This window comes from Oncorhynchus gorbuscha, linkage group LG09 (assembly GCF_021184085.1).
Source record: "Oncorhynchus gorbuscha isolate QuinsamMale2020 ecotype Even-year linkage group LG09, OgorEven_v1.0, whole genome shotgun sequence".
NCBI lineage: Eukaryota > Metazoa > Chordata > Actinopteri > Salmoniformes > Salmonidae > Oncorhynchus > Oncorhynchus gorbuscha.
This window is the reverse complement of record NC_060181.1, coordinates 18,625,022-18,651,747: the sequence shown is the minus strand read 5'-3', so window position 1 is coordinate 18,651,747 and position 26,726 is coordinate 18,625,022. Positions and strand designations below refer to the sequence as shown.

The 26,726-nt window shown below is 41.6% G+C and overlaps 3 protein-coding genes and 1 long non-coding RNA gene across 4 annotated transcripts; 2 read left to right on the top strand and 2 right to left on the bottom strand.

The window, feature by feature from the left end:
- Positions 1-1,687: 1,687 nt before the first annotated feature.
- LOC124042716 (chromatin accessibility complex protein 1-like) lies at positions 1,688-5,138 on the bottom strand. The gene is made up of 3 exons (XM_046360816.1): positions 4,913-5,138; positions 3,385-3,508; positions 1,688-3,058 (listed from the first exon to the last, which is right to left on the bottom strand). The coding sequence occupies exons 1-3, from the start codon at positions 5,063-5,065 to the stop codon at positions 2,979-2,981; spliced, it is 357 nt and encodes a 118-aa protein (XP_046216772.1). The 5' UTR covers positions 5,066-5,138; the 3' UTR covers positions 1,688-2,978.
- A 4,481-nt stretch (positions 5,139-9,619) lies between these two features.
- On the top strand, positions 9,620-12,150 carry LOC124043240 (GATA zinc finger domain-containing protein 1-like). Its single transcript, XM_046361595.1, has 5 exons — positions 9,620-10,118; positions 10,283-10,405; positions 10,513-10,572; positions 10,671-10,854; positions 11,409-12,150. Exons 1-5 carry the CDS (start codon positions 9,939-9,941, stop codon positions 11,597-11,599), a joined length of 738 nt encoding a protein of 245 aa, XP_046217551.1. The 5' UTR covers positions 9,620-9,938; the 3' UTR covers positions 11,600-12,150.
- Positions 12,151-13,412: 1,262 nt separating this feature from the next.
- Positions 13,413-14,254, bottom strand: LOC124043239. Its single transcript, XR_006840287.1, has 3 exons — positions 14,040-14,254; positions 13,533-13,753; positions 13,413-13,496 (listed from the first exon to the last, which is right to left on the bottom strand). It is a non-coding gene; the product is annotated as an uncharacterized LOC124043239 (long non-coding RNA).
- A 771-nt stretch (positions 14,255-15,025) lies between these two features.
- On the top strand, positions 15,026-25,988 carry LOC124043093 (protein naked cuticle homolog 2-like). The gene is made up of 9 exons (XM_046361262.1): positions 15,026-15,263; positions 15,377-15,403; positions 15,502-15,587; positions 17,728-18,000; positions 22,211-22,274; positions 24,055-24,149; positions 24,412-24,507; positions 24,625-24,892; positions 25,040-25,988. The coding sequence occupies exons 1-9, from the start codon at positions 15,239-15,241 to the stop codon at positions 25,507-25,509; spliced, it is 1,404 nt and encodes a 467-aa protein (XP_046217218.1). The 5' UTR covers positions 15,026-15,238; the 3' UTR covers positions 25,510-25,988.
- The last annotated feature ends 738 nt before the right edge of the window (positions 25,989-26,726 follow it).

The window sequence follows — 26,726 nt, the reverse complement described above, 5'->3', positions numbered from 1 at the left end:
ACAAGTTGATAATAGCAATATGGCCAATACACCACGGCTAAGGGCTGTATCCAAGAACTCTTGTGTCGTGCCTAACAGCTCTAAGCCGTGGTATATTGGCCATATACTACACCACTTCAGGCCTTATTGTTTAATTAGACCACCCTACTAGCACACAAAGAATACACGGGAAAATGTAGGTGAGTTTTTGAAGAACAGATAAAAGTTGCTGTGAACTTAACGCAATGTCCAAAACAAAGAGTCCTGTGGGCTCATGTTTTCCTGGATGAATGATTCAGTGCTGGCCTTGTTATGTTTCTATGTGCCCTTTACATTACTCCTCAGCCCAGCAGCCTCACTTAGCATGTTAATACAAACACTGCTGGGGAACAAGACTGGTCCAGTTCCATCGTGGTGTAGTTGCTCCAGGATAGAACAACGAGCTGAGTTCTGCCTGTCATGTTTCCTCCTGAGTGCCTGGTGCGGGCGGGACCAGGATGATAGTTGGCTTGCACAGCAGTAGGCTTGTGCTAGGCTTTGCTCCTAGAGGGAATATTCAAGCAGTCATATTAATGCCCTTTTACCAGTGGTGTAAATAAAGTATAAGTACTTTAAAGTACTACTAAAGTCGTTTTTTTAGGGTATCTGTACTTTTGTTTTTCACTTATTTTTACTCCACTACATTCCTAACTAAAATGTGCTTTTTACTCCCATACATTTCCTCTGACACCTAAAAGTACTCCTACATTTCAAATGTTTAGCAGGACAGCTAATTCATGGACTTATCAAGAGAATGCGCTGTCATCACTACTGTCACTGATCTGGCAGACTCACTAAATTATGTCTGGCTATCTAGAAATTAAAACAAATATTGTGCTGTTTGGCTTGCATTTTAAATTAAACATTTACTTTTACTGGGTGACATTCACTTTTACGTGAGCCATTTTTTATTGAAGTATCTTTACTCAAGTTTGACAATTGGGTACTTTTCCACAGTGATTATTTATTATAGGCAAGGTAATACTATTGAGAAATGAAATGGTTGTAGAAGTTAGTTGATCAAAGGTGATTGAGCGAACTTCCTCTTAGTGTTTGTGCAAGCAGAATAGGGGTGTACAAGAACAAAGAGGAAAGGTAATATTGAGCTTTCTGCTCCAAACCAGAATGGTTGAATTCCTAGTGTATGAAGTCATGCATGATCAGCCACTAGTCTTGTTTTAATGCCACGTGCACAAGTACAATGGAATGCCATTCTTGCAAGCTCTAAACCCAACAGTGAAGCAATCAATATAGTATAGAATCTGTTCAGGAGGCTGCTAGTGGCAAACTTGATGAACCAGTACCGCTTGCCATGCAGAAGCAGAGAGAACAGTTCATGTTCAGGACCTGTCACACGGAGGGGTCCAAACACAGTGGGAACATTTATCCAGACGGCACCTGAATAATTGCAAATGTTCTACATCTTCAGTCCTCCCCACATCTTTCTAGTACGATACAGCTTGAACCAATCCCACGGGTAACTAGGAACCTGTTCTTAGATTTACAAGAACCTTTTGTGACTGATGTGTTTCTAGTATAAAGGAGCACATTGTCAACAAAGGACTCAATCAACAGGAAAGACCACGTGGCATCCCTTCTAGAGAGGTGTTCACATCATGCAACTCCGACTGATTTCTATTCAATATGAACAATAATTACAATGAGCAAGTTTTTTGTTGAAGGAAGGAAAACAAAGTAATTTAATGGTTATCAAGTTAAGTACCCTAACATAATGGTGCGAGTAGATTGGCCAGCTCATCCTCCCGAAGAGATGACGTCATCGTCCCGAAGAGATGCGCTGTCGAGAAGAGGTGTCAGGAGTATGCAATTGAGTTTGAGGTGGGTTTCCTCTTTTTTTTTTTCTCTTCAATTTATGCTTTGGCCACAAATAGGAGTATAGGATGAGTCAACAACATCTATTTGGGGATGAGTTAACAGAATATGATTAAGTTATGATTTAATGGGACAGTTAAGCTACTTAGTTCAGTGCATTCTTGAGACATCACATTACAGGACCTTGCTTTGTAGTTTCATGGCATACAGACACACAGCAGAATATTTAGACTTTGATTCAATAAATGTATTAAGTCTGATTATTTCACATGAAAAACCTAAAAATATGGCATTGCCTACTGTAGCATAACTTACATTGCAATCGGAGAGGAGCTGTTACAAAAAATAAGAGAATATTTAAATAAGTGCTGCCTGCAGCCACCCAGGACTGGAAGTACCTATGAGTAGTATAGAAAATAGATCACACTAAACACAGCTAAAATCTAAAGTCTGTATATTCCTTAGTCACATAACCCATTCAAACGCTGTAAGAAATCAGTTTACATGTCTATATTTCTGCAGATTTCATTTGGTATATGAATAAAAGTCCATTAGCAAAGACTGTGCATTGGTGTTACACTTTATAAAAGGATACAACCAACAAGGAATGTATTTTGACCTGAGAACTGCGTCGCTTGTATGGAAGACATTGTTGAAAAAAAGAAACTGATCTCGTTCACCCTTTGCTTCAAGGTCTCCTGTAAAACATAATGCCCAAAACAAATGAAATCCCTCATCTCTGTGCACTATTTGCATCAGCTGGCATCAAACCCAGGGGAGTACAGAGATATCCCTCTTAGGCAGCAGGTTATTGCTGTGGTGGGGGGTGGGGTAGGGGGGACATATAATTATGATTTTAAAGCTAGTTTTAAAGCTAGATTTTAAAGTAGTCATTTCACATACTAATTCTTTCTGACCCAAAACTGGATGCTCAGCATGCGGATGACTCTGCAACTTAATTGTAGTAAACATGATATGCTCTAGTAAATCTCAGATCAAGATGTAGGCCTACACAATGCCATTGAATGGAAGTGGTATGAATGTAGTCTACTTCAGGAATGAGCTGGAGAAAAATATTCAGACTCCATGCTAGCAATACAACCACTGTTGCTTCAAGGGGTTTTGCTTCAATTGTCTGCTTCCTCAATTGGATTTTCTTCTAGAAGCTTCAGGTAATCCCGAACCAAGATCTTCTTTGGTAGGATATCTGCAAACAGTAAACGGAACAGATAAAAATATTTGCTTTCTCAGTGTCATGATAGCCCATGTTCATTCAGAGAGAAGAGAAGGACAGTCAACTGGTGGTGGTGACAAATGGATTAAATCACATTTCCAAAAAAAAAAAAAAAAAGTGTCAAATCACCAGTTGGCAACCCATCCCTTATGGGATTAATTTACATTACAATAATTCACTATGGTAATGAAATGATAATTATTCCAGGGTTCTCTGTATTGCGCATCGCATAAAGAGTGAATTTATTTTGTGAAAATCAATACATAATAGTAAAGAAGGTTGTGTGAGAGAGGTCTTACCTGTGAGAAACTGAAAAGTCTCTTTCTCCTCAACAGTATTGGCCAGATCACTGTACAAGAGGGTCTGGTCTTTCCCTGATCCATTATTGAATGAGGACAGAGCTAGGTGCTGAACAAAAAGTTCCTAGAAGAGAGATGAATCAACTTATTACATGGGACAGTTCCATATCATTACCAGTGACACCATTAGGATGAAGGGCAGTCTTCACTTTACAAGGCTCTGATGGAGGTTACACTACAGCCACGTAAAGTAAGTTGAGGGGCAAATCACATTTTATTGGTCAACTACACATATTCCACAGTTATCGCAAGTCTAGCGAAACGCTCCCGATCCCCAACAGTGCAGTAATATACCCCCCCCCAAAAAAACAAAAATACCCAAAATGTAATCAAACAAAAATATTAGAAAGAGCAAAGTCAGAGTCTGGAATATAAATACAGTTGAAGAAGTCAAAGGTTTACATACACTTGGGTTGGCGTCATTAAAACTCATTTTTCAACCACTCCACAATTTTTGTCACCTATATTTTTAGCAAGTAGTGTAGACTGTAGTGACGCTTCTTTATTTATTTATCACTCCAGTGTTAATTTGCAAAATTGTAATTATCCACCTACCTCTTCTCACCCCCCCCCCCCCCCCTTAAGATTTAGATGCACTATTGTAAAGTGACTGTTCCACTGGATGTCATAAGGTGAATGCACCAATTTTATAAGTCGCTCTGGATAAGAGCGTCTGCTAAATGACTTAAATGTAAATGTAATGCCTTTTGCACACAATGTATATAGACTCTTTTTCTACTGTGTTACCTGGTTAAATAAGGTGAAATAAAAATAAAATTATTGCACTGAGATGCAGTGCCTTAGACCGCTGCGCCACTTGGGAGTCCAGACTAAAACGTTTGTGAATAACAGCCACGGTGACCGATAGATACGGGCAGTGTTGCTGCGGGAAGTTTTGACGTTAGGATTCAGATCTTTGTGCATGACCAGATACGAAGCAAACACGGGAGAAATACTTTGAACACAACAACTGCAGCATTTATTTTGATATAAATCACAACGTACCCATACTTGACTAATTTTATTAAACGCTCACACTGAAGAGCCCCGAGTGTGGCCACCCCGCCAACATGGCTAGTGAATTAGCCAATGCCTAAATCTACCCGTATTTGGCGGGTGTTAATTTTAGGCCCTGCATTCATTACGGGATAACTGTCCATCATATTCTGGTTTAAATTACAGCCAAATATATTTCCACTTTATGTGCAACCGTAATGTCACTTCAGGGTGAACGTTAGTTAGCTAGCTGTTACAGCCATTCAGGGTTAGTTTACCTACCTTGACAAGTACAGTAAACTTAGAGATTAACGTCCCAATTTATGAAAGTAGATAGCTAGTACTGTCTGCATATGTATACATTCATTTCAGACCTTACTGCAAAATGACCTTGTAGGCCTAGCTAATACGTACCGTTAGCTAGCTAGCATAGCTAAACCAATAAACAAACTGCCGATTGAACTAAACTTACTGTTGCTTTGGTGGTGAGGAGAAGAGCCTCTTGGTTGATGCTTGAGACGTCGGGAGAACTTTTCATGATCAGTTTCACACGAGTCATTGGAAGAGAGATGCCTTTGCTGTTAGATGCATGATTCACTTTCTCTTCCACGGTGTTGCTCGACATCTTGATAAGTATGTTTCTCAGTAGTATGGGCACACAGTTGATAAACACTTGCGAAGAGCGGAAGTACCCCGCTACTTTCAGAGCAATGACGTGGGCGTGGTTAGTTTTTTTCTTCTGCCATTTCCCCCCAAATCCTTTTTTATTTATTTATTTATTTGTAATTAATTTATGATTTTTTTTCCCACACTCTACTTTAAAACATGTTTTTAAAAAACAATAAATCAATACATAAAGCACGAGGGAACACAAGCATACATAGATCTGGATAAGAGCGTCTGCTAAATGACTTAAATGTAAATGTAAATGTAGATTACAAACAATGGACAGTCGAGCTTGGGGGTACAATATCACATTACAATTACACAAGGACCTTAAGGAACATACATATACTTACATACATATACATATACATATACATATACATATACTTAAAATACAGTTCAATTTCTTTTTGTAGGGTACGAAAATATGGTTTTCTGTTTGTAAATTTACATTTGTGTATATGAAATTTGGCCAAAATAATAATTAAATTAATTACATAAAAATGTTTCAGCTTATTTCAATTGTATGTAAAGAATCCAAACAGTACATCTCTCCACAATAGTGTAAAATCTTCACAAATGTGTTCAATTATAAATCTACTGATGTCTTGCCACAGTTTTCTTACATTAATACAATGCTAAAAAAGATGCAACACTGTTTCTGGGTGGTCATTATAAAAGGAGCAATTTGAGTTGGTTTTCCTTAAACTTCTTCATATAGTGGTGGGCAGGATAATATTTAGGAATAATTTTAAAGGAAACTTCCTTAATTTTGTAAACTAATAGGTATGTGTGTAGCAACATCCAAACTTTTTTCCAACAGATATTATCAATAAATTAATTCCAAGTCATGACATACAACATCCTGCTGAAACAAGGTTCGTATCGCTCTGTTGTTGAATGGACCAAAAGAGAAACAAATCTTTCCTACTGATGAGTCAACAGGGTCAATAGAAGGTAGGCTCTGAGGATCAGGTCTTGACACATTCCTGAATAACATAACAACACCTGAGGGAATGGCATCTAAAACAATTGCAAAATCTTTAGGTTTTATAGGGACCTTGTAAAGTGATAAGAATTCCTTATAACTGAGTAAAAGACCCTCTGCATTTACCAGTTGGCTCACAAATAGGATATTATTTCAGAACCCAATATTCTAAAAAGAAAGAAGTATCTTTATACAATATATCCCGATTATTCCATATATAATATCTGTGTGGAGAAAAATTATGTGTTTATAAATTAAGGACCATGACAAGAAAACCTGCCGATGAAAAGCAGAAAGTTTCACTGAATTCAGTCCACCATTCTCATAAGTGTTCATTACAACAGTTGTCTTAATGTAATGGGTATTGTTTCTCAAAAGAAAGTTGAAAAGCATCTGGTCTCTCTCCTTGCTTATTTTACTGTCAAGATATAAAGATAGAGCACCATATGTTAGTCTAGAGATACCTTCAGCCTTGGTTATTAGGACTCTACCTTTTAAAGATAAGTCCCTCTGTAGCCATTGATTTAGCTTCTTTTGTTTTTTTAAAATAAGAGGGTTAAAATTTAGTAAGCCTCTAGACTTCTGATCCTTTGTAATGGTTATGCCTAAATATGTAAGTTCTTCTTTTACTGGAATACCATAATATGAAGGTGTCACACAATATTTGACAGATATGAGTTCACATTTATTAATGTTGAGATATAGACCAGACGCTTTGGAAAAGGATTGTATCACATTGATCGATATGGGAATTTGGTTAGCGTCTTTCAGAGAAAGTGTAGTATCATCAGCCAGCTGGCTTATAATAATTTATTTAACAGCTATGGAAATACCTTATACAGGACCATTATTTAAAGAATTTGCAAGAAGTTGGGTGATTAATAAACTGATGCTCTACTGTGTCAAATGCTTTATAAAAATCTAAAAATAATATGAAGCTATCCTCAGTTATTAGGTCTGAGTAGTCAAGTATGTCTAATACTAGTCTGACATTGTTAGAAATATGTCTGTTCCTCATGAAGCCAGACTGTTTCATCAATGATTGCATCCAGGACTTCTTTAATTATTTTAAGTAAGGCTGATATCTTATAGTCATTATTAAGAAGACAAATTGGACGCGAGTTATCGATGAGCAGCAAGTGTTGCACAGCAACAGATTGAGAAAACCTACATCAGTCAAGTAATCCATTTAAACAATAATCTTCATTTTAATTTGACTTTACAAACAATAAGAGCTGCAGCTATCAAAAACATATGGAAATATCTGCTCTACCCAAAATTACAACCAACTAATTGCAGAATTACTGCAAAAATGGAAAAGGAAAGTGAAAGGGGGAAGAAGTAAAGGAACTGGTCTGTTGGCCCTGCAATAAAGATCATTGGTTAAAGAATATTGTGAAAAGAAAATATATCAGTTTAATTTATGTTTAAAAAAATAACAGCTGTACCATAAAGATTGCAAAATACTTGAAGAGATCTTTGATGTACCAATCCCATGGTATATGGTTTATGAACTGATACGCAAAACGACGCCAGATTCAAAATGTAGAATTTCTCAACTTAAATTATTATACAAAATTCTCCCAATAACTAAAAGAATGTTATTTATATGAAGGATACAACCTTCCCAGCGCTGCAGATTTTGCTGTGAAAAGGCAGAATCATTAGATAATTTGTTTAGGTACTGTCAATATGGTACTTTCAACAGATTTACTTTTAAGGCACAACTGTTAATTGAAATGCATTCCAGGTGACTACCGCATGAAGCTGGTTGAGAGAATGCCAAAAGTGCACAAAGCTGTCATCAAGGCAAAGGATTTGTTTAACACTTTTTTGTTTACTACATGATTCCATATGTGTTATTTCATAGTTTTGATGTCTTCACTATTATTCTACAATGTTAGAAAATAGTCTAAATAAAGAAAAACCCTTCAATGAGTAGGTGTTCTAAAACTTTTCACCGGTGGTAGTGTGTCTGTGTATATATATATATTGTGGCAGACCAGGGGGTTTGGTCAAGACATTTACATAGATCAGATACAGACAGAGTATGATTAGCTCAGTTTCAAGGGTGTTTATTAAATAATAATTCAAAAAGAAAAATAACAGGTCTCCCCCATGAGACCCTCTCCGCGATACCTTCTCCTGGGCTCCGGATCTTCCTGTAGTGCACACAAACTCAACTCCCTCATCTTAGCTCGGGTAACCGTATCCAACCACATGGAAGTCACCTCACTTCCCCTAGTCCTCCTGTGTGCGGCCCTTCTGACAGCTTTATGGCCCTTGCACAGCTGGTGAGCAATCCGCCCTTGATTACCCACCAGCTCCCAATCAGCCCCAATTAGTCCTGGCTTGAGAGCCCGTCGAGACCTGGCACGTCCAGCAGATGGAGCCATCGCCTCGATGTATACTCCATCTAATATGGGGGATTGGAAGTGATGCCGACAATTACATTGATGGTAGCTACAATCTATCTGCAGTATTAAAGCTGATCTTCCCCTAAATAAAACATTAAATAAAAAAATAACAACAAGAGTCTATTTCGTCCGAGTCTAGGCCTATATAAAATACATTAGCCTAGCTCAGCCAGTTATGAGGCTTAACAGCATCTTTTACAAAAAAAAAAATGAATGGCCATAAATGTAACATCCTACATAAAACAATAATTTAAAGATGGCCTGCTCCTTTAACGATAGTCATTTATGTTTGTTCTGTCAGCTTGAGACCTAAATATCCCTGGAAAAGCACAATAATGTTAGTATTGACTAAATACTTTCATATAGGCCACTAACTGACTTACTGAATGGGAAAAGTTGCATTTCCCCTCGGACACGATCTTGTGTCCACAGGCTGTCCTCGATTGAAAGCTGGTTCCTGTCATGAGTCTCTATTGCGTTCCTAGAGGAAAATGGGGACTTGATGTTAGTACATAAAATGCAAGATTCTTTATTGTGCTGTATTCCTCTGAGCATGCCATTCAAAACGCACAAGGATTCGGAGAGCATCCTTGATTTGGCTTCTTTTGATACGTTTTGAGAGCGACATTTTCTGTTGCTATCAATATGATCTGAACAGAACGAATGTTGACGTTAAAACAACAGCGTAGCCTACAGTTCACTAGGTAGACCTGTTTTTCCCCACCAATCAACGTACAGAGAAATAGACAAAATAACATTTGAATAGAGACATGGTGATTTTATGAGCGTAATCAGATCGAAAAAAACATGTTATTGTCACTGAATTTATTATGTACTAATCGGATTTGTTAAACAAGTTCAATTTGTAGTGTAGGCCAATTCATTGTGCTAAAATTCTAGGCTAATTATGTTCTGACTCACCGACTATTAGCTCAGAAAAAAATTGGGCCGAGACCAAACATAGTTGACGAACCCTCAACAGTAGGTACTCCTGTGTTTAAGACAATATGATTGTTGTTTTTTTACTTCCTATTTGCTAAGAAGTAGCTGATAGTTTATAAGCCCGCCCGTTAGATAAATATAATACCTAGATCTAAGGCTGTCGATACACGCCATCACAGTAGGTGGAGCATTACACTTCGCTTAGTGCGGCCCACACTAGCTAGCTGAACTTGAAAGAAGAAGACATTTTTACATACTGGTTAGCTTGATGTCTGGGCTAAATCGATGTAGCCATTTGTGTTGTTCCTTTAGATCTAGCTTATTGTGGTTGTATTTGATTTGCATGCTGTAGTTTTTTGTCTAAGTCCGTCCGTCAAGAGCGGCTTTGTTGTTGTTGCTGATGTTGTTAGCCAGAATACAGTTAGCTGGCTAAATAGCTAGCTAGCCTCTGCGTTCATTTCGCTGGCCTACATTTTCCTATCAAGATGCCGCTGGGTTTGAAACCATGTTGCGCTGTCTGCAAAACAAACTCGTCGTCTATGTGGAAAAAAGGAAACCAAGGAGAGATCCTGTGCAATAACTGTACGGGGAAGAGCACCAGCAGTGGAGCATCTGGACCGTCTGCGTCCTCCAACACACAGCAGAATAATGTCGGGGGCAAGCAGGTTTGCACATATAAAATATACATAGGCCTGCACTGCACTGGAGTGTGCTTCCCTTAGTGGCTGTACCTCCATACTGTTATACTTCCAAGGCAAAGCAGAGATCAATCATTTAGGCATGTGTGATCCACATTGTCATATTGGTATTTGACACATCTTGCCCACAGTCTAAACAAGAGATCCACAGGAGATCAGCACGGTTGAGGAGCACCAAGTACAAAAACCCTGCTACCGAAAAAAAGGTCTCTACCAAAGGAAAAGGAAGAAGACACATCTTCAAACTAAAAAATGTCAGTACCATTGGTTCAATACACAGGAACTCAGACATCCTTGTGTTGGATTGTCAGACAATTGTTCTAATTGAAGCTCCTCAAACAAAATGTGATTTCTTCCACAGCCAATCAAAGCACCAGAATCTGTTTCCACTATCATCACATCAGAATCAGTCTTTTATAAGGTACAGTACGTTTACTTTTTAAATTTTTATCATTCAGTACTGTATGTTAGCAAACATAACAAACGTATCTGTATGCCACATCTTTTGTCATTGTGCAGGGTGTGTATTATCAGATAGGAGATGTCATCAAAGTTACAGATGAGGATGATGGGAGGCCATACTATGCACAGATCAGAGGTTTTGTCCAGGACCAATACTGTGAGAAAAGTGCAGCCTTGACTTGGTTGATACCAACCCAGGCCAGTCCTAAGGACCTGTTTGATCCTGCCACTTACATTGTTGGTGAGTGATGATTGAATTTACGTCACTTAAAAAAAATATGGCTTTTTTTCTCCCCAATTTCGTGGTATCCATTAGGTAGTAACCAAATTCATACCGCTGGACCTCCCGTACGGAGTCAAGAGCCATGCGTCCTCCGAAACACAACCCAACCTAGCCGCACTGCTTCCTGACACAACGCACATCCAACACGGAAGCCAGCCGCACCAATGTGTCGGAGGAAACACCTAGCGACCTGGTCAGCATGCACTGCGCCCGTCCCGCCACAGGAGTCGCTAGTGCGCAATGAGAAGGATATCCCTGCCGGGCCAAACCCGGATGACGCTGGGCCATTGTGCATCGCCCCATGGATCTCCCGGCTGTGGCAGAGCCTGGGCTCGAACCAAGAATATCTGGTGGCACACTGCGATACACATTAGACTAAAGTTACATTTGAGAATACAGAAATAAGTTATGTATATCTTTGAACATTGTGTAAATGTGAGTAATGTCACAGTAGACTCAAAGACCACAACTAGCCAATAATGTCTCTGTTATTGATTATCTGACTTCTATAGGTCCAGAGGAGGATTTTCCCAGGAAGATGGAGTACCTGGAGTTTGTGTGCCACGCCCCCTCGGAGTACTTCAAGTCCAGGAGCTGTCCTTTCCCCACCATTCCGATCCGTCCAGAGAAAGGCTACATCTGGACCCATATTGGACCCACGCCAGTCATCGCTATCAAAGAATCTTTTGGCAACAGCAATTAGCTGCTGGGGCATTTACCATAAAGATATTAACTTTGTCTGTTAGCTTGCTAACGGACGTATGTACATTTTTGTAATATAATGGAGACAAGTTTTAGACTGTATAAGACACATTATTAGTCTTTGAATATGGAAACTGGTTTGTAAACATCCACAATCTAAATGTAATATCTTGAACAGTATGATAACTACCCATGAAATGATCATCCAGAGGTGACACCATCAAACATGGGATTGACTTTTATATTCAGTAATGTGGAAAATACGTTTTCAAAAGCTTTGTTTACTAGAATGCTTTTAAAACAATCAACTTAATTTTCTTTAGACATCTGTGTCATTCATGTGAAGTGTTTAACGAATATTAGATCGAGACCAACTAACATTTTTAAATAAAGAACATTTATTTAGAAATAAGCTGTTAATAGCTTCCAAGTTATCCCTTTGAGTATATTTTTGAGACACTGTGAAACCTTTATGATCATTTATTCCCCCCCCCCCAACAAATCTCCAATCTTTTTTATAAAAAAAACTAAATCCCCCTTGATTTCACAGTCCATGGTCAACATTGATCTGCATGTGCAAATGTGTGCAGCAAGCATACAGTCTGACTTAACCATGAAACCTAGCACATTATTTTTGAGATCATTTCAGCTAATCAGTAAAGCCAAATGGCTGTTAACGGTGTGTTCAGCCTGTGTTGTGGTGTGTGCTGGGAGTGTTACTGTGTCCCACATCCACATGTGTAGAAGTAGACCGGTAGGACAGCTGGCTGTCCATGGACAGCCTCATGGCTGCATGACGCATATCCCCCTGCTGGAACAGGTGAGGATGCTCTGTTTGAGTTGAGGACATGAGCCCTAGGACTGTGCCTCTGGACTACCAGGCCTGATGATTCCTGGCTGCCCACAGTCCACCTGGTCTTGCTGCTCAAGTTTGAATTGTTCTGCCCATGGCTATGGAACCCTGACATGTTCACCGGATGTGCTACCTTCTCCTCGACGTGCTGTTTTCTACTGACTCTACCGCACCTTCTGTCTCGACCTCTAAATGCTTGGTTATGAAAAGCCAGCTGACATTTTCTCCTGAGGTACTGGCCTGTTGTACCCTCTACAACAAATGTGATTATTATTTGACCGTACTGGTCATCTGTGAATGCTTGAACTTCTTGAAGAACAATCTGGCCTTAATTGCCATGTACTCTGAAAATCTCCACCCAGCACAGCCAGAAGAGGACTGGCCACCCCTCAGAGCCTGGTTCCTTTCTAGGTTTCTTCCTTGGCTCCTGCCTTTCTAGGAAGTTTTTCCTAGCCACTGTGCTTCTACATCTGCATTTCTTGCTGTTTGGGGTTTTAGGGTGGGTTTTTGTATAAGCACTTTGTGCCATCTGCTGATGTAAAAAGGGCTTTATAAATACATTGGATTTGATGAGCTTGACACACGACTGACAGTAAGAGAACAGTACATTTAAGGTTATAGACAACTCCAGGAAGAGTCATTGAATCTATTGAGCACCCATAAGGCTCTGATCAAAATTAGTGCACTATATGGGGAATGGTGCCATGTCCACTGCCTTCTTACCTTCTCCAGGGTGATGAGGGTGGACAGGATGTCTCCAGTATGGCCGGTGGCAATATCATTATTCAATAGTTTGTCCTGGAGGGTTGCAGTCATATGGTTCCTCATCATCACCTCTTGCTGTACGTTGAACGACAGGCTGTGCACCCCCTCCACTATCCTGTGGATAAACACATAGACGTGGTCTGAAATATACCTGCCATATCTCCCTGTAGGCAGCCATGTTCTTCTGCATAGTTTGTCCTGGAGAGTTGCAGTCATATGGTTCCTCATCATCACCTCTTGCTGTACGTTGAACGACAGGCTGTGCACCCCCTCCACTATCCTGTGGATAAACACATACACGTGGTCTGAAATATACCTGCCATATCTCCCTGTAGGCAGCCATGTTCTTCTGCATAGTTTGTCCTGGAGAGTTGCAGTCATATGGTTCCTCATCATCACCTCTTGTGCTGGCAAGGGCCAGCTTCTCCCAAGGTGTCCATGGTCAGGTTCTTCCAGGTCTTCTGGTGCCGGGTCATGTTGGTCTTGGTCACCACCTCTGCCCTGGTCCATCAGGACTCCCGTATCTTCCGGTATAATCTGTGGGAGAATTAAGGGGTTGAGGAGTGAGTTTGGTGTGGTGTGTCGGGAGAGTGGACTTAATACACAGGATGGTAATATGGGATTGAAAACAACGAAAGAGGAGTGGTCATTTTGATGATTTTGAAAGGCAGCTTGTAGTAATAATCAGTATACAGCCATGTGAAAGACACGCAATTCATCACACAACCCCCATCCCCTCTGTCATCAACAACAGAGCCTTGGTATATGAAGCACTTACGTGACATGGAAACTATAGGGGAAACGGAAAGAGTGACAGACTTACCTTACCGCTAGCCAGCGAACACTCTTAAGAGTTCTTGTCGTCATAGTCGGCCATCTTTTCCTCCAGGTTGGTGGTTACCACGGCGACGAGGAGATTGGTGAAAATGAAGAAGTAGAGACGGTCCGTACATCAGCCCCTCCCATCATAAGAATGATGGAAGTGAAAGGATAAGAATGATGGGAGTGAAGGGTTGAGAAGTGAAATGTGGAAGGGGTTGGGAGTGGGATGGGTTGGGGAGTGGGAGGGTTTGGTAAGTGGGAGGGGTTGGGGAGTGAAGGGTTGGGAAGTGAAGAATTGTGGAGTGGGAGGGGTTGGGGAGTGAACATTTAGGGAGTGGGAGGCGTTTACTGCGTTTGTCTCACCAACCCGGTTAGAAATATTATGAAGAATGTTGAGGAATCTTTGACCAGAAAGGGCTTGTTAGAGACGATAGACATCACAAGGTGATAGGAACTGAAGTGGCGTTCTAAGGTCATTCAGTCCCTGGTCCATTAAATGCGCAAATTACGCAGACACCACTGGGTGGCAATATATATATATTTTTAATTGATCCTTTATTTAACTCGGCAAGTCAGTAAAGAACAAATCCTTATTTACAATGATGGCCTAGGAACAGTAGATTAACATGCCTTGTCCAGGGGCAGAACGACCTATTTTTTTTTACCTTGTCAGCTCGGGGATTTTATCTAGCAACCTTTAGGTTACTGGCCCAACGCACTAGGCTACCTGCCGCCCCAATATACAGTAGCCTATTTAGGGAAAAAGCGATCTAGATACTAAACATATAAAACGTTTGCATAATGAAGGGCTCTTATTTTATGTTTACACGAAAGACACATCATGCACGCGTTAAATTATGTCATTGTGAGCTCATTTGTTGTATGCGCTCAATAAAAAATTTGAAAATACTTTCCCCTAATGGCCAGCAGGATGTGCTGTACCCTCTGTATATTGATTATTCGTTTCGTTTCCATAATAAACTCCGCAAGTTCTCTCTGTCCAACATACTTGTGTGCACTTTCACGAAGCTTCGGTCCTCTTGTCTATCTCAACCCTATAATAACTTAATGGCAAAAACGACATATCGGTGCATACAGGATACAACTGTCTTTGTTGTTATCAATGGGAGATGATGAAGACGTCTTGATCAATGCGCAAATAGATGAAGGTTCAAGGCACGACAGGAAATATACAAAAATATGGGCAAACTCCAATCAAAACATGGTGAGACTTGTAGTATTTAGGTTCAGGGGCTACTGTATATCTCTTAATAACCTAATTGTAACAATCTTTTCTTTCTCTCTTTTGTGTTTCCATTCCATGCATAATTTGGATAGCCTGTAAACGCAGAGAAAATCCTGAAGGTAAGAATCACCTTTAGGAAGGTCTCAAATGTATGTCTCTCAAACATAGTGTTATGCAGGATATAGACTTAATTTTTTTGTTTGTTTGTTTCTTCCAGGTGGTAGTTTTGCTGCCAATGTGCTCACCTATCAGAGAGAGCTAGAATGTACAGACCTCCACACCCACCAAATCAGATTCAAGCAGGTACTGTACAATGCATTTTCCAGAGATATTGAAATAGAATGAACATTTCATCTGTTTGCAGATTTTCAGTGAGAGAGAGAGAGTCATCAGACAGTCACTAGCCATATTTGGGGCGGCAGGCAGCCTAGAGATTAGTGTTGGGCCAGTAACTGAAAGATGGCCAAATCGAATCCCTGAGCGGACAAAGTAAAAATCTGTCGTTCTGCCACTGAACAAGGCAGTTAATCCACTGTTCCTAGGCCGTCATTGTAAATAAGAATGAGTTCTTAACTGACTTGCCTAGTTAAATAAAAAATAAAAATACCCTGCTGCCAAATCCTTCTCACACCTAAATCCCCATAGGCCTACTTCTCTAGGACAGTTCTTTAGTTTGTCAATGCTAACAGTCAGTTGTTTACCAAACTCTAGTTTGTGTTTTGCATCCTGGGGGGTTAGCATCCTTCTCTGGACCATGTTCATGATGCATCTGCTTCGGGCTCTTTCTGGCCCAGAAACGCCTGTAAATGGAAAGCAACACAGACACATGTGTGTCATTAGAGTTGAGAGGCTTGAACTTGGATAATGACGCTAACAAGAACCAGAATGGTGGATTCCTGTGAAAGGGTAGCTGAATGGACCACAGCCACCCAGAGTGGAAGAGCTTAGAATCCTAATGAAAAGATGAAGGCAGTGTATCACACATCGCTTCTTATCTAAGACAAAGGTAAGCAAATGGACAATTCTCTATTGAATACATGGTGTTTTATTCATCAATCTTTATACATAAAACATAGCCATCTCGGTAAACAACTGTACCATCTGGGTAAACAACAAATAACATTTTGAATTGCTGCCTTCTCAGTCTTGTTTACATCCTGATTCATCCATCCATAGAGGATTAACACTGTCAGTCACCACTTCATGCTCACATTGAGTCCACACTGGTGTTCGCACTAGGGTTCACGGACTCTGAATCACATGTGCATGATGTCTCAGCCAGGTCTGCTCCTCCCTCCCTCCCAGTCCCAGCCAAGGCAAAGCAACCACAGGATGATAGAACAGTATAAGCACACAGCCAAGCCAGGGACATGAAAGGTGTTTGGAGAGGGGCTTTTCCCCCCATGCTCTCTGTGAGAGGAGGCTGTCATGTCTGTGTGAAATGCATATGGCCGCTGTCCAGAACAGCAGGGCCTTTCATTACCGCCACACTGAAACCCCACATCTGGTGCTGGCAGGGGGAGACAAGGTCTGGTAGGCGGAGTGTCTGGTTGTGGGTGGAACACCTTCACATGTAGGCTTAGTACTGTTAATGAGATGGTCACATTTGGGAAGATGTAGCATAGTGAGAGTACAACATCTTGATGCTCATAACTCTTCTTTGACTCTTAACTGTGTGACCACTCACTGCCTCACTCACATATTTTGAATTTCTTCTTTTCTCTCTCGTAATCATCTTTCAACACTTGGAAAGACCTGTTGGAGCCATTTTGAATGCCTACTGTAGTGTCATTTTGAACTCATGGTGGGTAGGAGGTATTAATGAAGTGTTGGTCCATGCTGCTGTCTTTCTGGAGCCTGTTATTAGGAAAGAAAGGCTGAGCCTGCCAGGTTTCTATAATGAGACCCAGGTCCTCCACACCTTTTTAATAGCAGTTCAATTGTTCCTGTGATTCAGTATTCCAGCTCCACCATTAGCGGCTCCATGGCACAACCACATATGTAACTGTCAGTAGGGGGTCTGGCTAGCTACAGTTTGTAGTGTACTGGTATACTCTATATTATTTTCCTGGGCACCTCATGTGTGTGTCTGGCTGTCTAAGATTATGTTAATTGTTTGTGCTCTTTTCAGTAATGAAGCTTGATTGGGGCAGCAGGGTAGCCTAGTAGCCTAGTGGTTAGAGCGTTGGACTAGTAACCGAAAGGTTGCAAGTTCATATCCCCGAGCTGACAAAGTACAAATCTGTCGTTCTGCCCCTGAACAGGCAGTTAACCCACTGTTCCTAGGCTGTCATTGAAAATAAGAATTTGTTCTTAACTGACTTGCCTAGTAAAATAAAGGTAAAATAAAAAATTGATTATAGTGTCAACTTTGATGCCTTCATTGGGGTGTCCAGGCTGTAGCGGTCACATGTCCTAGATCACTTGTGTCAACATCCTGCAGCCTCAGGTCATAGACCCAGTGAGACACCAAAGCTCTCCCTCACCCACCCTGTTCACTGTTAGTCCTGCAGTGAGACACCAAAGCTCTCCGTCCCCCACCCTGTTCACTGTTAGTCCTGCAGTGAGACACCAAAGCTCTCCGTCACCCACCCTGTTCACTGTTAGTCCTGCAGTGAGACACCAAAGCTCTCCGTCACCCACCCTGTTCACTGTTAGTCCTGCAGTGAGACACCAAAGCTCTCCGTCACCCACCCTGTTCACTGTTAGTCCTGCAGTGAGACACCAAAGCTCTCCGTCACCCACCTTGTTCACTGTTAGTCCTGGAAGAATCCCTCTTTCTTCCAGCTTCTCATCTTCTGGCTGCTCAACTTCAAAGAGTGGAGCAAAATTCTGAATTAATGTGTGCTTTCATTTCCGTAAAGATAATTCTGTGGTGATTCTACTCGGTTGTGCGTGTTTTTAAAATCCCATTTCGATATCTGTAAGACAACCTAATTTCCATCAGGATGTTAAACAATTTCAGACTTGTGGAACAATTAACCTCAATATTGACAGACTGTTTCTGTTTAATTACAATGACTCAGGGTGGAGTGTTGACAATATAACCTGAGGCAATAACAAAGGCACTTTTCATTAATAAACCTGTTTATTCAAGGCAGGTTTGGATCAGGTACAGCTCAGTCAAGTGAGCCAGAGAGTTTGTAAATTATACAAATACTAAGTATAAAAAAAGTTGTCTGATGAAATGCAACCAATCATATCAGAATCGGATTGCCGTTTGCATCGCTGTCTCTGTGTGGATTTCTATTTGGAACGACAGTGTTGGTTAAACTGGGCCAGTCATTCTCTTGGGTTGGGAGAAGGAATCTTCCTTCGAGTCCTCCTCTTATTGTTTCCACCAAGGTGTTTCTGTCCTGTTTGTTGTACCAGAGGTTTCTGTTTATTATTCTACTGTTCAGACTCTGGACTGTGATTATTTTTGGGCTGAAATCGCCTCCCAGAACATTCCAGCTCTAAGCCAGGGAAACCGATTTTCACAAACACAGATTGGATTGTTCAGGTGGCTGGCTCACCCTTTCATGTTTGGTTACCCACCTTGTTTGTTGGGCTGTAGCTCAGACAGAGGATGAGCGAGAAAAAAAGAGAGAGATGGAGACAAAGAGAGAAAGAGACCATGGTCATATCATTAGGTGGTAAGAACCCTTGGACATCTCTACCCACAATGATCTGAAAATGTCCCATTGCTTTCCACCCTCATGGCCAGCAGAACTGATTGGGCAGTTGGAGAGAGGCCCAGTTCTATAGCTAGGTGCTTGTATAGACTCTGGCTCCAGCGTTTCCTCACCCAACTACAGCTCAACATCCAAATCCCTCCCTCAGTTCCCCTCCTCCAAAAATCACTCACATCTGGTTTCTGTGAGCAAGACCAGACCTCTGAAAATGAGAACTTCTTAATGGTTATTCTCTGACTTAACGTTAACTATTGCCTGAGCCTGAAAACAACCCCAACCCCCTTTACATTCTTTGAATATCAACTTGTATACCAACTTCAAGAGACTTATCTTCCTATTATGTATATAACAAATAAATAAATAAAGGTAAATAACAGAAGCTGCTTCACATAAACTACTGTGATGAAGCAACCATCCTTCCCCATACAGCCCCACCCCCATACGATCAACCACCTATCCAAGTATTGGTTGACAGGAAGAGAGATGATCAACCACCTATCCAGGTATTGGTTAACAGGAAGAGAGATGATCAACCACCTATCCAGGTATTGTTTGGCAGGAAGAGAGATTGTTAAAACCTCCTAGTGTAGGGTGCAGTATTTTGATGTTTGTAGGCATATAATTGACAGATTAGGATAGAAAACACTAAAGTTTCCATAATTGTAAAAATATTTTCTGGGAGTATAACAGAACTGATATTGCAGGCGAAAACCTGAGGAAAATCCAACCAGGAAGTGCTGTTTTTCCTGAAACCTCTCTGTTCCATTGCATGCCTTCCCTCCATTTAAAGGGATATCAACCAGATTCCTTTTCCTATGGCTTCCACATGGTGTAAACAGTCTTTAGACATAGTTTCAGGCTTTTATACTGAAAAATGCGTGAGAAAGATCACATTGTGTCATTGGATGGCTGGGTGCCAGCAGAGTTTTGCATATGTGAGCAGCTTGGAGCAGACATTTTCTCTCTCACTCCTATCTCTCTCACTCCGGTTGAAATATTATCGATTATTTATTGTAAAAACAACCTGAGGATTGATTATAAAAAACGTTTGACATGTTTCTACAAACTTTACGGATACTATTTGGAATTTTCGTCTGCCCCTTCGTGACGGCTCGAGCCTGTGGATTTCTAAACATAACACGCCAACCAAATGGAGGTTTTTGGATTTAAAAATAATCTTTATGGAACAAAAGGAACATTTATTGTGTAACTGGGAGTCTCGTGATTGCAAATATCTGAAGATCATTAAAGGTAAGCGATTCATTTTATTGCTTTTCTTACTTTCGTGACCAATCTACTCTGCTGTTAGCTGTTTATAATGTTTTGTCTTCTGAGAGAGATGTCCTAACATAAACGCTTGGATAGCTTTCGCCGAAAAGCTTTTTTGAAGTCTGACACGCCAGGTGGATTAACAACAAGCGAAGTTGTGTTTTGCTATATTGCACTTGTGATTTCATGAAAATTAAATATTTTTAGGAATTTCATTTGAATTTGGCGCTCTGCAATTCAGCGGATGTTGACAAAAATGATCCCGCTATGATGGGATGGGTGCGCCAAGAAGTTTTAAACAAAGCTCTGTCCTGTTCTTTTCTCTTCTCAGGGCTCTGCGTTTGACTCTAACTAAAGGCGGGTGGGAGAGAGGGGAGCGACAGCACAGGATGCAAAGCTTGGTGACACCCAGTTGAGTGCAGGAAAAGGCCCCCGCTCCTCTCCCCTCTCGGTCGGTAACCCGACCCCAGATGAAAGGGCCCATAGCAGGCAGAGCGTGGCGGTCGATGGCAGGGGTTTGGCTGGTATGCTGGTTGAAGCCATCAGCAGTCAGGGTTATCTGTCAGCATGGTCCTCTCAGACTCCACAGGCTCTTTGTTACTCATCTGCATCTGTCAGAGCTGTGGGCGGCTGGCTGCTGGGAATGTCTGTGGTGGAGACAGTTAGACGCACAGATCTAATGTTTTGGTGCTTTCACTGTCCTTTTTTGAAGGGATGGTTTCTGACTTGTTGCAACAGAGGGTTGGATATCATATGCTCAGATCTTGATTGGTCTTGATAGCACATGCAATATGCACAACACCGTTCAAGGGAACACCTAGTTTCAAAGTGTGGGTTCTCACCAAGCAACAACTACCCAGTGGATTTAGTTGAAGTTACCATTCGCTTTGAGCCCATAGGTATTATAAATAGGTTGTAGTCTCAGCGGGTTTTTGAACATAGTAAATTTATAGACTGTGTGTTATTGTTTCCATATGGGACGCTCAGTTCTACACATATATGGGAACTCTGTAGGTGATATTACTTTAATACCAAGAGTGACTTAATGCATTTACTTTTACTCGATATAGTGATGTCACAGCTGGCATGGTCATGGCATGAGCATGACTGTCTGCCTGCCTTCTCTTACAGTAAATTTACCCTTCTAGGTTCTATTTTTCTCCAGTGCTTTATTCCCTCTCTGAGAACAGAATAAAATAGAACAGATTATAAAAAATGTATCCTTATTTTACCAGGTAAATTGACTGAGAACACATTCTCATTTACAGTAAAGACCCGGGGAATAGTTACAGGGGAGAGGAATGAATCTATTGGAAGCTGGGGATGATTAGGTGGCCATGATGGTATGAGGGCCAGATTGGGAATTTAGCCAGGACACCAGTGTTAACACCCCTACTCTTACGATAAGCACCATGGGATCTTTAGTGACCACAGAGAGTCAGGACACCCGTTTAACATCCCGTCCAAAAAACAGCGCACTCACAGGGCAACATCCCCAACCACTGCCCTGGCAATGGAGATGTATTAATACCCATAAAACCTAGCGGTCAAACAAGGAAATGGTTCTAATAGTTTTTCCACCAGTCGTTCTTCCCATCCGGAATTTTAGAAACACTTAAAATAAGGTCTGTTTCCTGTAGGTTTACCCTGGCGTGATGTTTTGATAACCATGTAAATCTCTCTCGAATTAGCATTCTATTATGTGTGTGCGTGGATTTAGAGCTGTGTCTGCATAACATCTGATTAGTTATAGAACACATATGGCTTCATTGAATTTATCGGAAGTTGAGGTGAACTTGAAAACACCAGCTGGGAGCTGGTTCTCACAGTGTTATATACCCAGATGATGACAAACAATAGGCCCCCAGATGATCAAACATTACCTGCTCTCACATCATTTAAACTTTCTTGTCTTTCTCCTTCTCCCTATCTCTACCCCCCCCCCCCCCCCCTCTTCTGTGACTTTTTCTCTCCTAATTCTCACTTGGTCCATCGCTCCTCTCCCTCTTTTTCCAGCAGTCCCTGAGCGATAAGAGCCCCCTACAGGGTGAGTAGAGAAAGGACAGCTCAATGATCACATTACTGTTGCACTGATTCTAGTCTAGCATGCATCATTAACTTAACATCTTAGACTTACTCAATGATTGACCTGTTTGATTCGGTATGGTTCATATCTTAACTAAGAATTCCCCTTGCTTGTCGGGGAAACCTGGGATACTGTGTGTGTATTATCGTCTGTAAACAGCAAACACAAAGGCTAGAGAGAATATACAGTGAGGGAAAAAAGTATTTGAATTGAATTGTAGGTTTATTTGAACAGTGAGAGACAGAATAACCGCAACAAAATCCAGAAAAACGCTTGTCAAAAATGTTATGAATTGATGTGCATTTTAATGAGGGAAATCAGTATTTGACCCCCTCTCAATCAGAAAGATTTCTGGCCCCCATGTGTCTTTTATACAGGTAACGAGCTGAGATTAGGAGCACACTCTTAAAGGGAGTGCTCCTAATCTCAGTTTTGATCAATCAGCAATCAATCAATCAAATTCCAAATTCTCCACCTTGGCCAAGACCAAAGAGCTCTCCAAGGGCGTCAGGGACAAGATTGTAGACCTACACAAGGCTGGAATGGGCTACAAGACCATCGCCAAGCAGCTTGGTGACAAGGTGACAACAGTTGATGAGATTATTCGCAAATGGAAGAAACACAAAAGAACTGTCAATCTCCCTCGGCCTGGGGCTCCATGCAAGACCTCACCTTGTGGAGTTGCAATGATCATGAGAACGATGAGGAATCAGCCCAGAACTACACGGGGAGTCCTTGTCAATGATCTCAAGGCAGCTGGGATCATAGTCACCAAGAAAACAATTGGTAACACACTACGCCGTGAAGGACTGAAATCCTGCAGCGCCCGCAAGGTCTCCCTGCTCAAGAAAGCACATAAACATGCCCGTCTGAAGTTTGCCAATGAACATCTGAATGATTCAGAGGACAACTGGGTGAAAGTGTTGTGGTCAGATGAGACCAAAATGGAGCTCTTTGGCATCAACTCGACTCGCTGTGTTTGGAGGAGGAGGAGGAATGCTGCCTATGACCCCAAGAACACCATCCCCACCGTCAAACATGGAGGTGAAAACATTATGCTTTGGGGGTGTTTTTCTGCTAAGGGGACAGGACAACATTACCGCATCAAAGGGACGATGGACGGGGCCAGGGACCGTCAAATCTTAGGTGAGAACCTTCTTCCCTCAGCTAGGGCATTGAAAATGGGTTGTGGATGGGTATTCCGGCATGACAAGGACCCAAAACACACGGCTAAGGCAACAAAGGAGTGGCTCAAGAAGAAGCACATTTACAGTAGGTCCTGGAGTGGCCTAGCCAGTCTCCAGACCTTAATCCCATAGAAAATCTGTGGAGGGAGCTGAAGGTTCGAGTTGCCAAACGTCAGCCTCAACCTTAATGACTTGGAGAAGATCTGCAAAGAGGAGTGGGACAAAATCCCTCCTGAGATGTGTGCAAACCTGGTGGCCAACTACAAGAAACGTCTGACCCCTGTGATTGCCAACAAGAGTTTTTGCCACAAAGGACTAAGTTATGTTTTGCAGAGGGGTCAAATACTTATTTCCCTCATTAAAATGCAAATCAATTTATAACCATTTTGACATGCGTTTTTCTGGATTTTTGTTGTTATTCTATCTCTCACTGTTCAAATAAACCTACCATTAAAATTATAGACTGATCATTTCTTTGTCTGTGGGCAAACGTACAAAATCAGCAGGGGATCAAATACTTTTTTCCCCCTCACTGTACTTGGTTTGTTTTACAGTGGTACTGCCATCAGAGAAGGGAGGGGAGAAGGAGAGAGAGAGCTACATCCACATTCCATTCAGACAGCCCAGGAAGAGGAACAGCCACGTTGATGTGAGTGGCTTTTGGTCTTTTACTATCCTGTACACTACAACTACAAAAGGATTTGATCTATAGAATCTCTACAGAGTCTGGCAGGGATTTGTTTGATGACCATAATGTGGTACCTGTTGTGTTTGGTCCTCTGTAGCTCAGTAGGTAGAGCATGGAACGTCAATGCTAGGCTAGTGGGTTCAATTCCTGGGATCACTTGTACGTAAAATGTAAGTAAGCATAAAAGGGTCTGCGTAATAGTGACAATTATTCATGGTTACAGGACACAGAGTGCAATGTGGTGTTGGAGGATGACACTCGACAGGAGTGGATCTTCACACTGTATCACTTTGACAACAGTGGTAAAGTCACCAAGGAGGTACTGTAGCTTCACACAGCTACAACAAGCAACTTTTGCGCATTATGAGTTTACTCTTAAGATTAAGTCAACCCTGCAGTCTTACTAATGGTGTCTGTGTGTGTCTCTGTGTTACAGGATATGTCCAGTCTCATGCAGTCCATCTATGAGGTGGTTGAAGCGTCGGCCATGCAGCCTTCATTTAACAGCACAGCCCTGAAGGTCAAACTGGTGGTGGCCCCCTCCAGCAGCTCCAGAACAGGGGACAGAATAGAAGAAGTCCAGCAGGAGGAGGCAGGGAGCCCAGAGAGGACTTTTCACTGTGTGGATGAAAACACAGAACGCAGGAACCACTACTTAGACCTAGCTGGGATAGAGAACTATTCCTCCAAGTTTGACGATGCAGGTCGGTACACAATGACCATTTATTTTCAGCACTTTTGAGGCATAGATCATTAAAGTCAACATGGTTTTTACTGAAAATACACCAAAGATGAATGACATTCAACAAAGAGAAATGACAGTATAACATGATGTTCTCCATCCTCTGCAGACGCCCCCTCTCAGGTGCCCAGACCGGACGCCCGCTCAGACCAGCAGCGCCACTCAGTGGTGGTGGGGAAGAACTGCGGCCCTACAGAGTCCAGAGGCAGGGGCCTTTCCTTCCTCAGGTCTCTCAGGGGCCAAGCCAAGGTAGTGGGGGGAGACAGAGGAGGGGGAGGAGGAGGTAGGGATAAATCAAGCAAGCTCCATGGCCACCACCCCTCCAAATGGTGCCACCCCTCTCAGCCATACTCCCAGCCCCAACTCCCCTTACAGCACAGCCAGAGCAAGAGGCTTCGCTCCAGGGCCAGAGAGGCTGGGTCCCCCTCCAGAACCCTACTCAATGTGCAGCGAGAGAGTGTGGTGCTGTCCAGTCTGCCTGCCTCCTCTAGGGGCTTGATCCCCTTGGTTCAGAGGCATGAACACCACCACCACCATGAGCACCATCACCACCACCACCACTATCACCCCCCAGCATGACTGCAGTCTGCACTCCACTCAGGGATACAGAGACTGAGAGACACACCTCCCTGTGGTTTAGCCTATAGCTAGGGCCCTGGGTGGTTTCTGGTCAGATCAGGTGGGCCTAAATATAGTATAGGGCTGTGGGACACAATCACTCTCCATACTAAGGAATAATATTAACTCTGTACAAAAATTAGCTTATGTGCCTTGTATTGGTGACTGAGTTTACTCACCTTTCGAAGCACTCTAGACTGAAGTTTCTTCTCAGGTTTCTATAGATGACCACTTTCATTTAATATAATGATTTAAACAGTCACAATCTACATATGAGAGTAAATGCAGTATGTTTTGTATTGTCTGTATTTTGATGTATGAAAGCATGATACACTTTGCTTGTGATCATTGTAGTGTGTCAATTGAAAAAAGTCTAATGAAGGCTGATGCTTTCAGATTTGGGAAGAAGAAAAATGTAAAACAATTTGTAAGAAGTAATAAAGTGATACACTTTGTTTACGTCATGTGGAATCTGTCAAATGTAAAATGTGTTCTCTTATGGCAAAACATTCCGTGCTAAGGCTCTATGAATATTTAGGAAAATACACTGAACAAAAATGTAAACGCAACATGCAACAATTTTACTGAGTTACAGGCAATTTAAATCCATTGATTATGCCATAATCTATGGATTTCAAATGACTGGTAATATAGATATGCATCTGTTGGTCACAGATACCTTAAATGTAAAAGGTAGGTGGTTGAATCAGGAAACCAGTCAGTATCTGGTGTGACCACACGTGGTCTGCGGTTGTAAGACCAGTTGGAAGTACTGACAAATGACGTTGGAGGCAGCTTATGGTAGAGAAATTAACGTAAAATTTTCTGGCAACAGCTCTGGTAGACATTCCTGCAGTAAAATTACCAGTTGGACCTCTCTCAAAACTTGAGACATTTGTGGCAATCAAATCAAATGTATTTATATAGCCCTTCGTACATCAGCTGATATCTCAAAGTGCTGTACAGAAACCCAGCCTAAAACCCCAAAAAGCAAGCAATGTAGGTGTTCAAGCACATTGGCTAGGATAAACTTGAAGGTCAAAACCTAGGAAGAAACCTAGAGAGGAACCAGGCTATGAGGGGTGGCCAGTCCTCTTCTGGCTGTGCCGGGTGGAGATTATAACAGAACATGGCCAAGATGTTCAAATGTTCATAAATGACCAGCATGGTCAAACAAT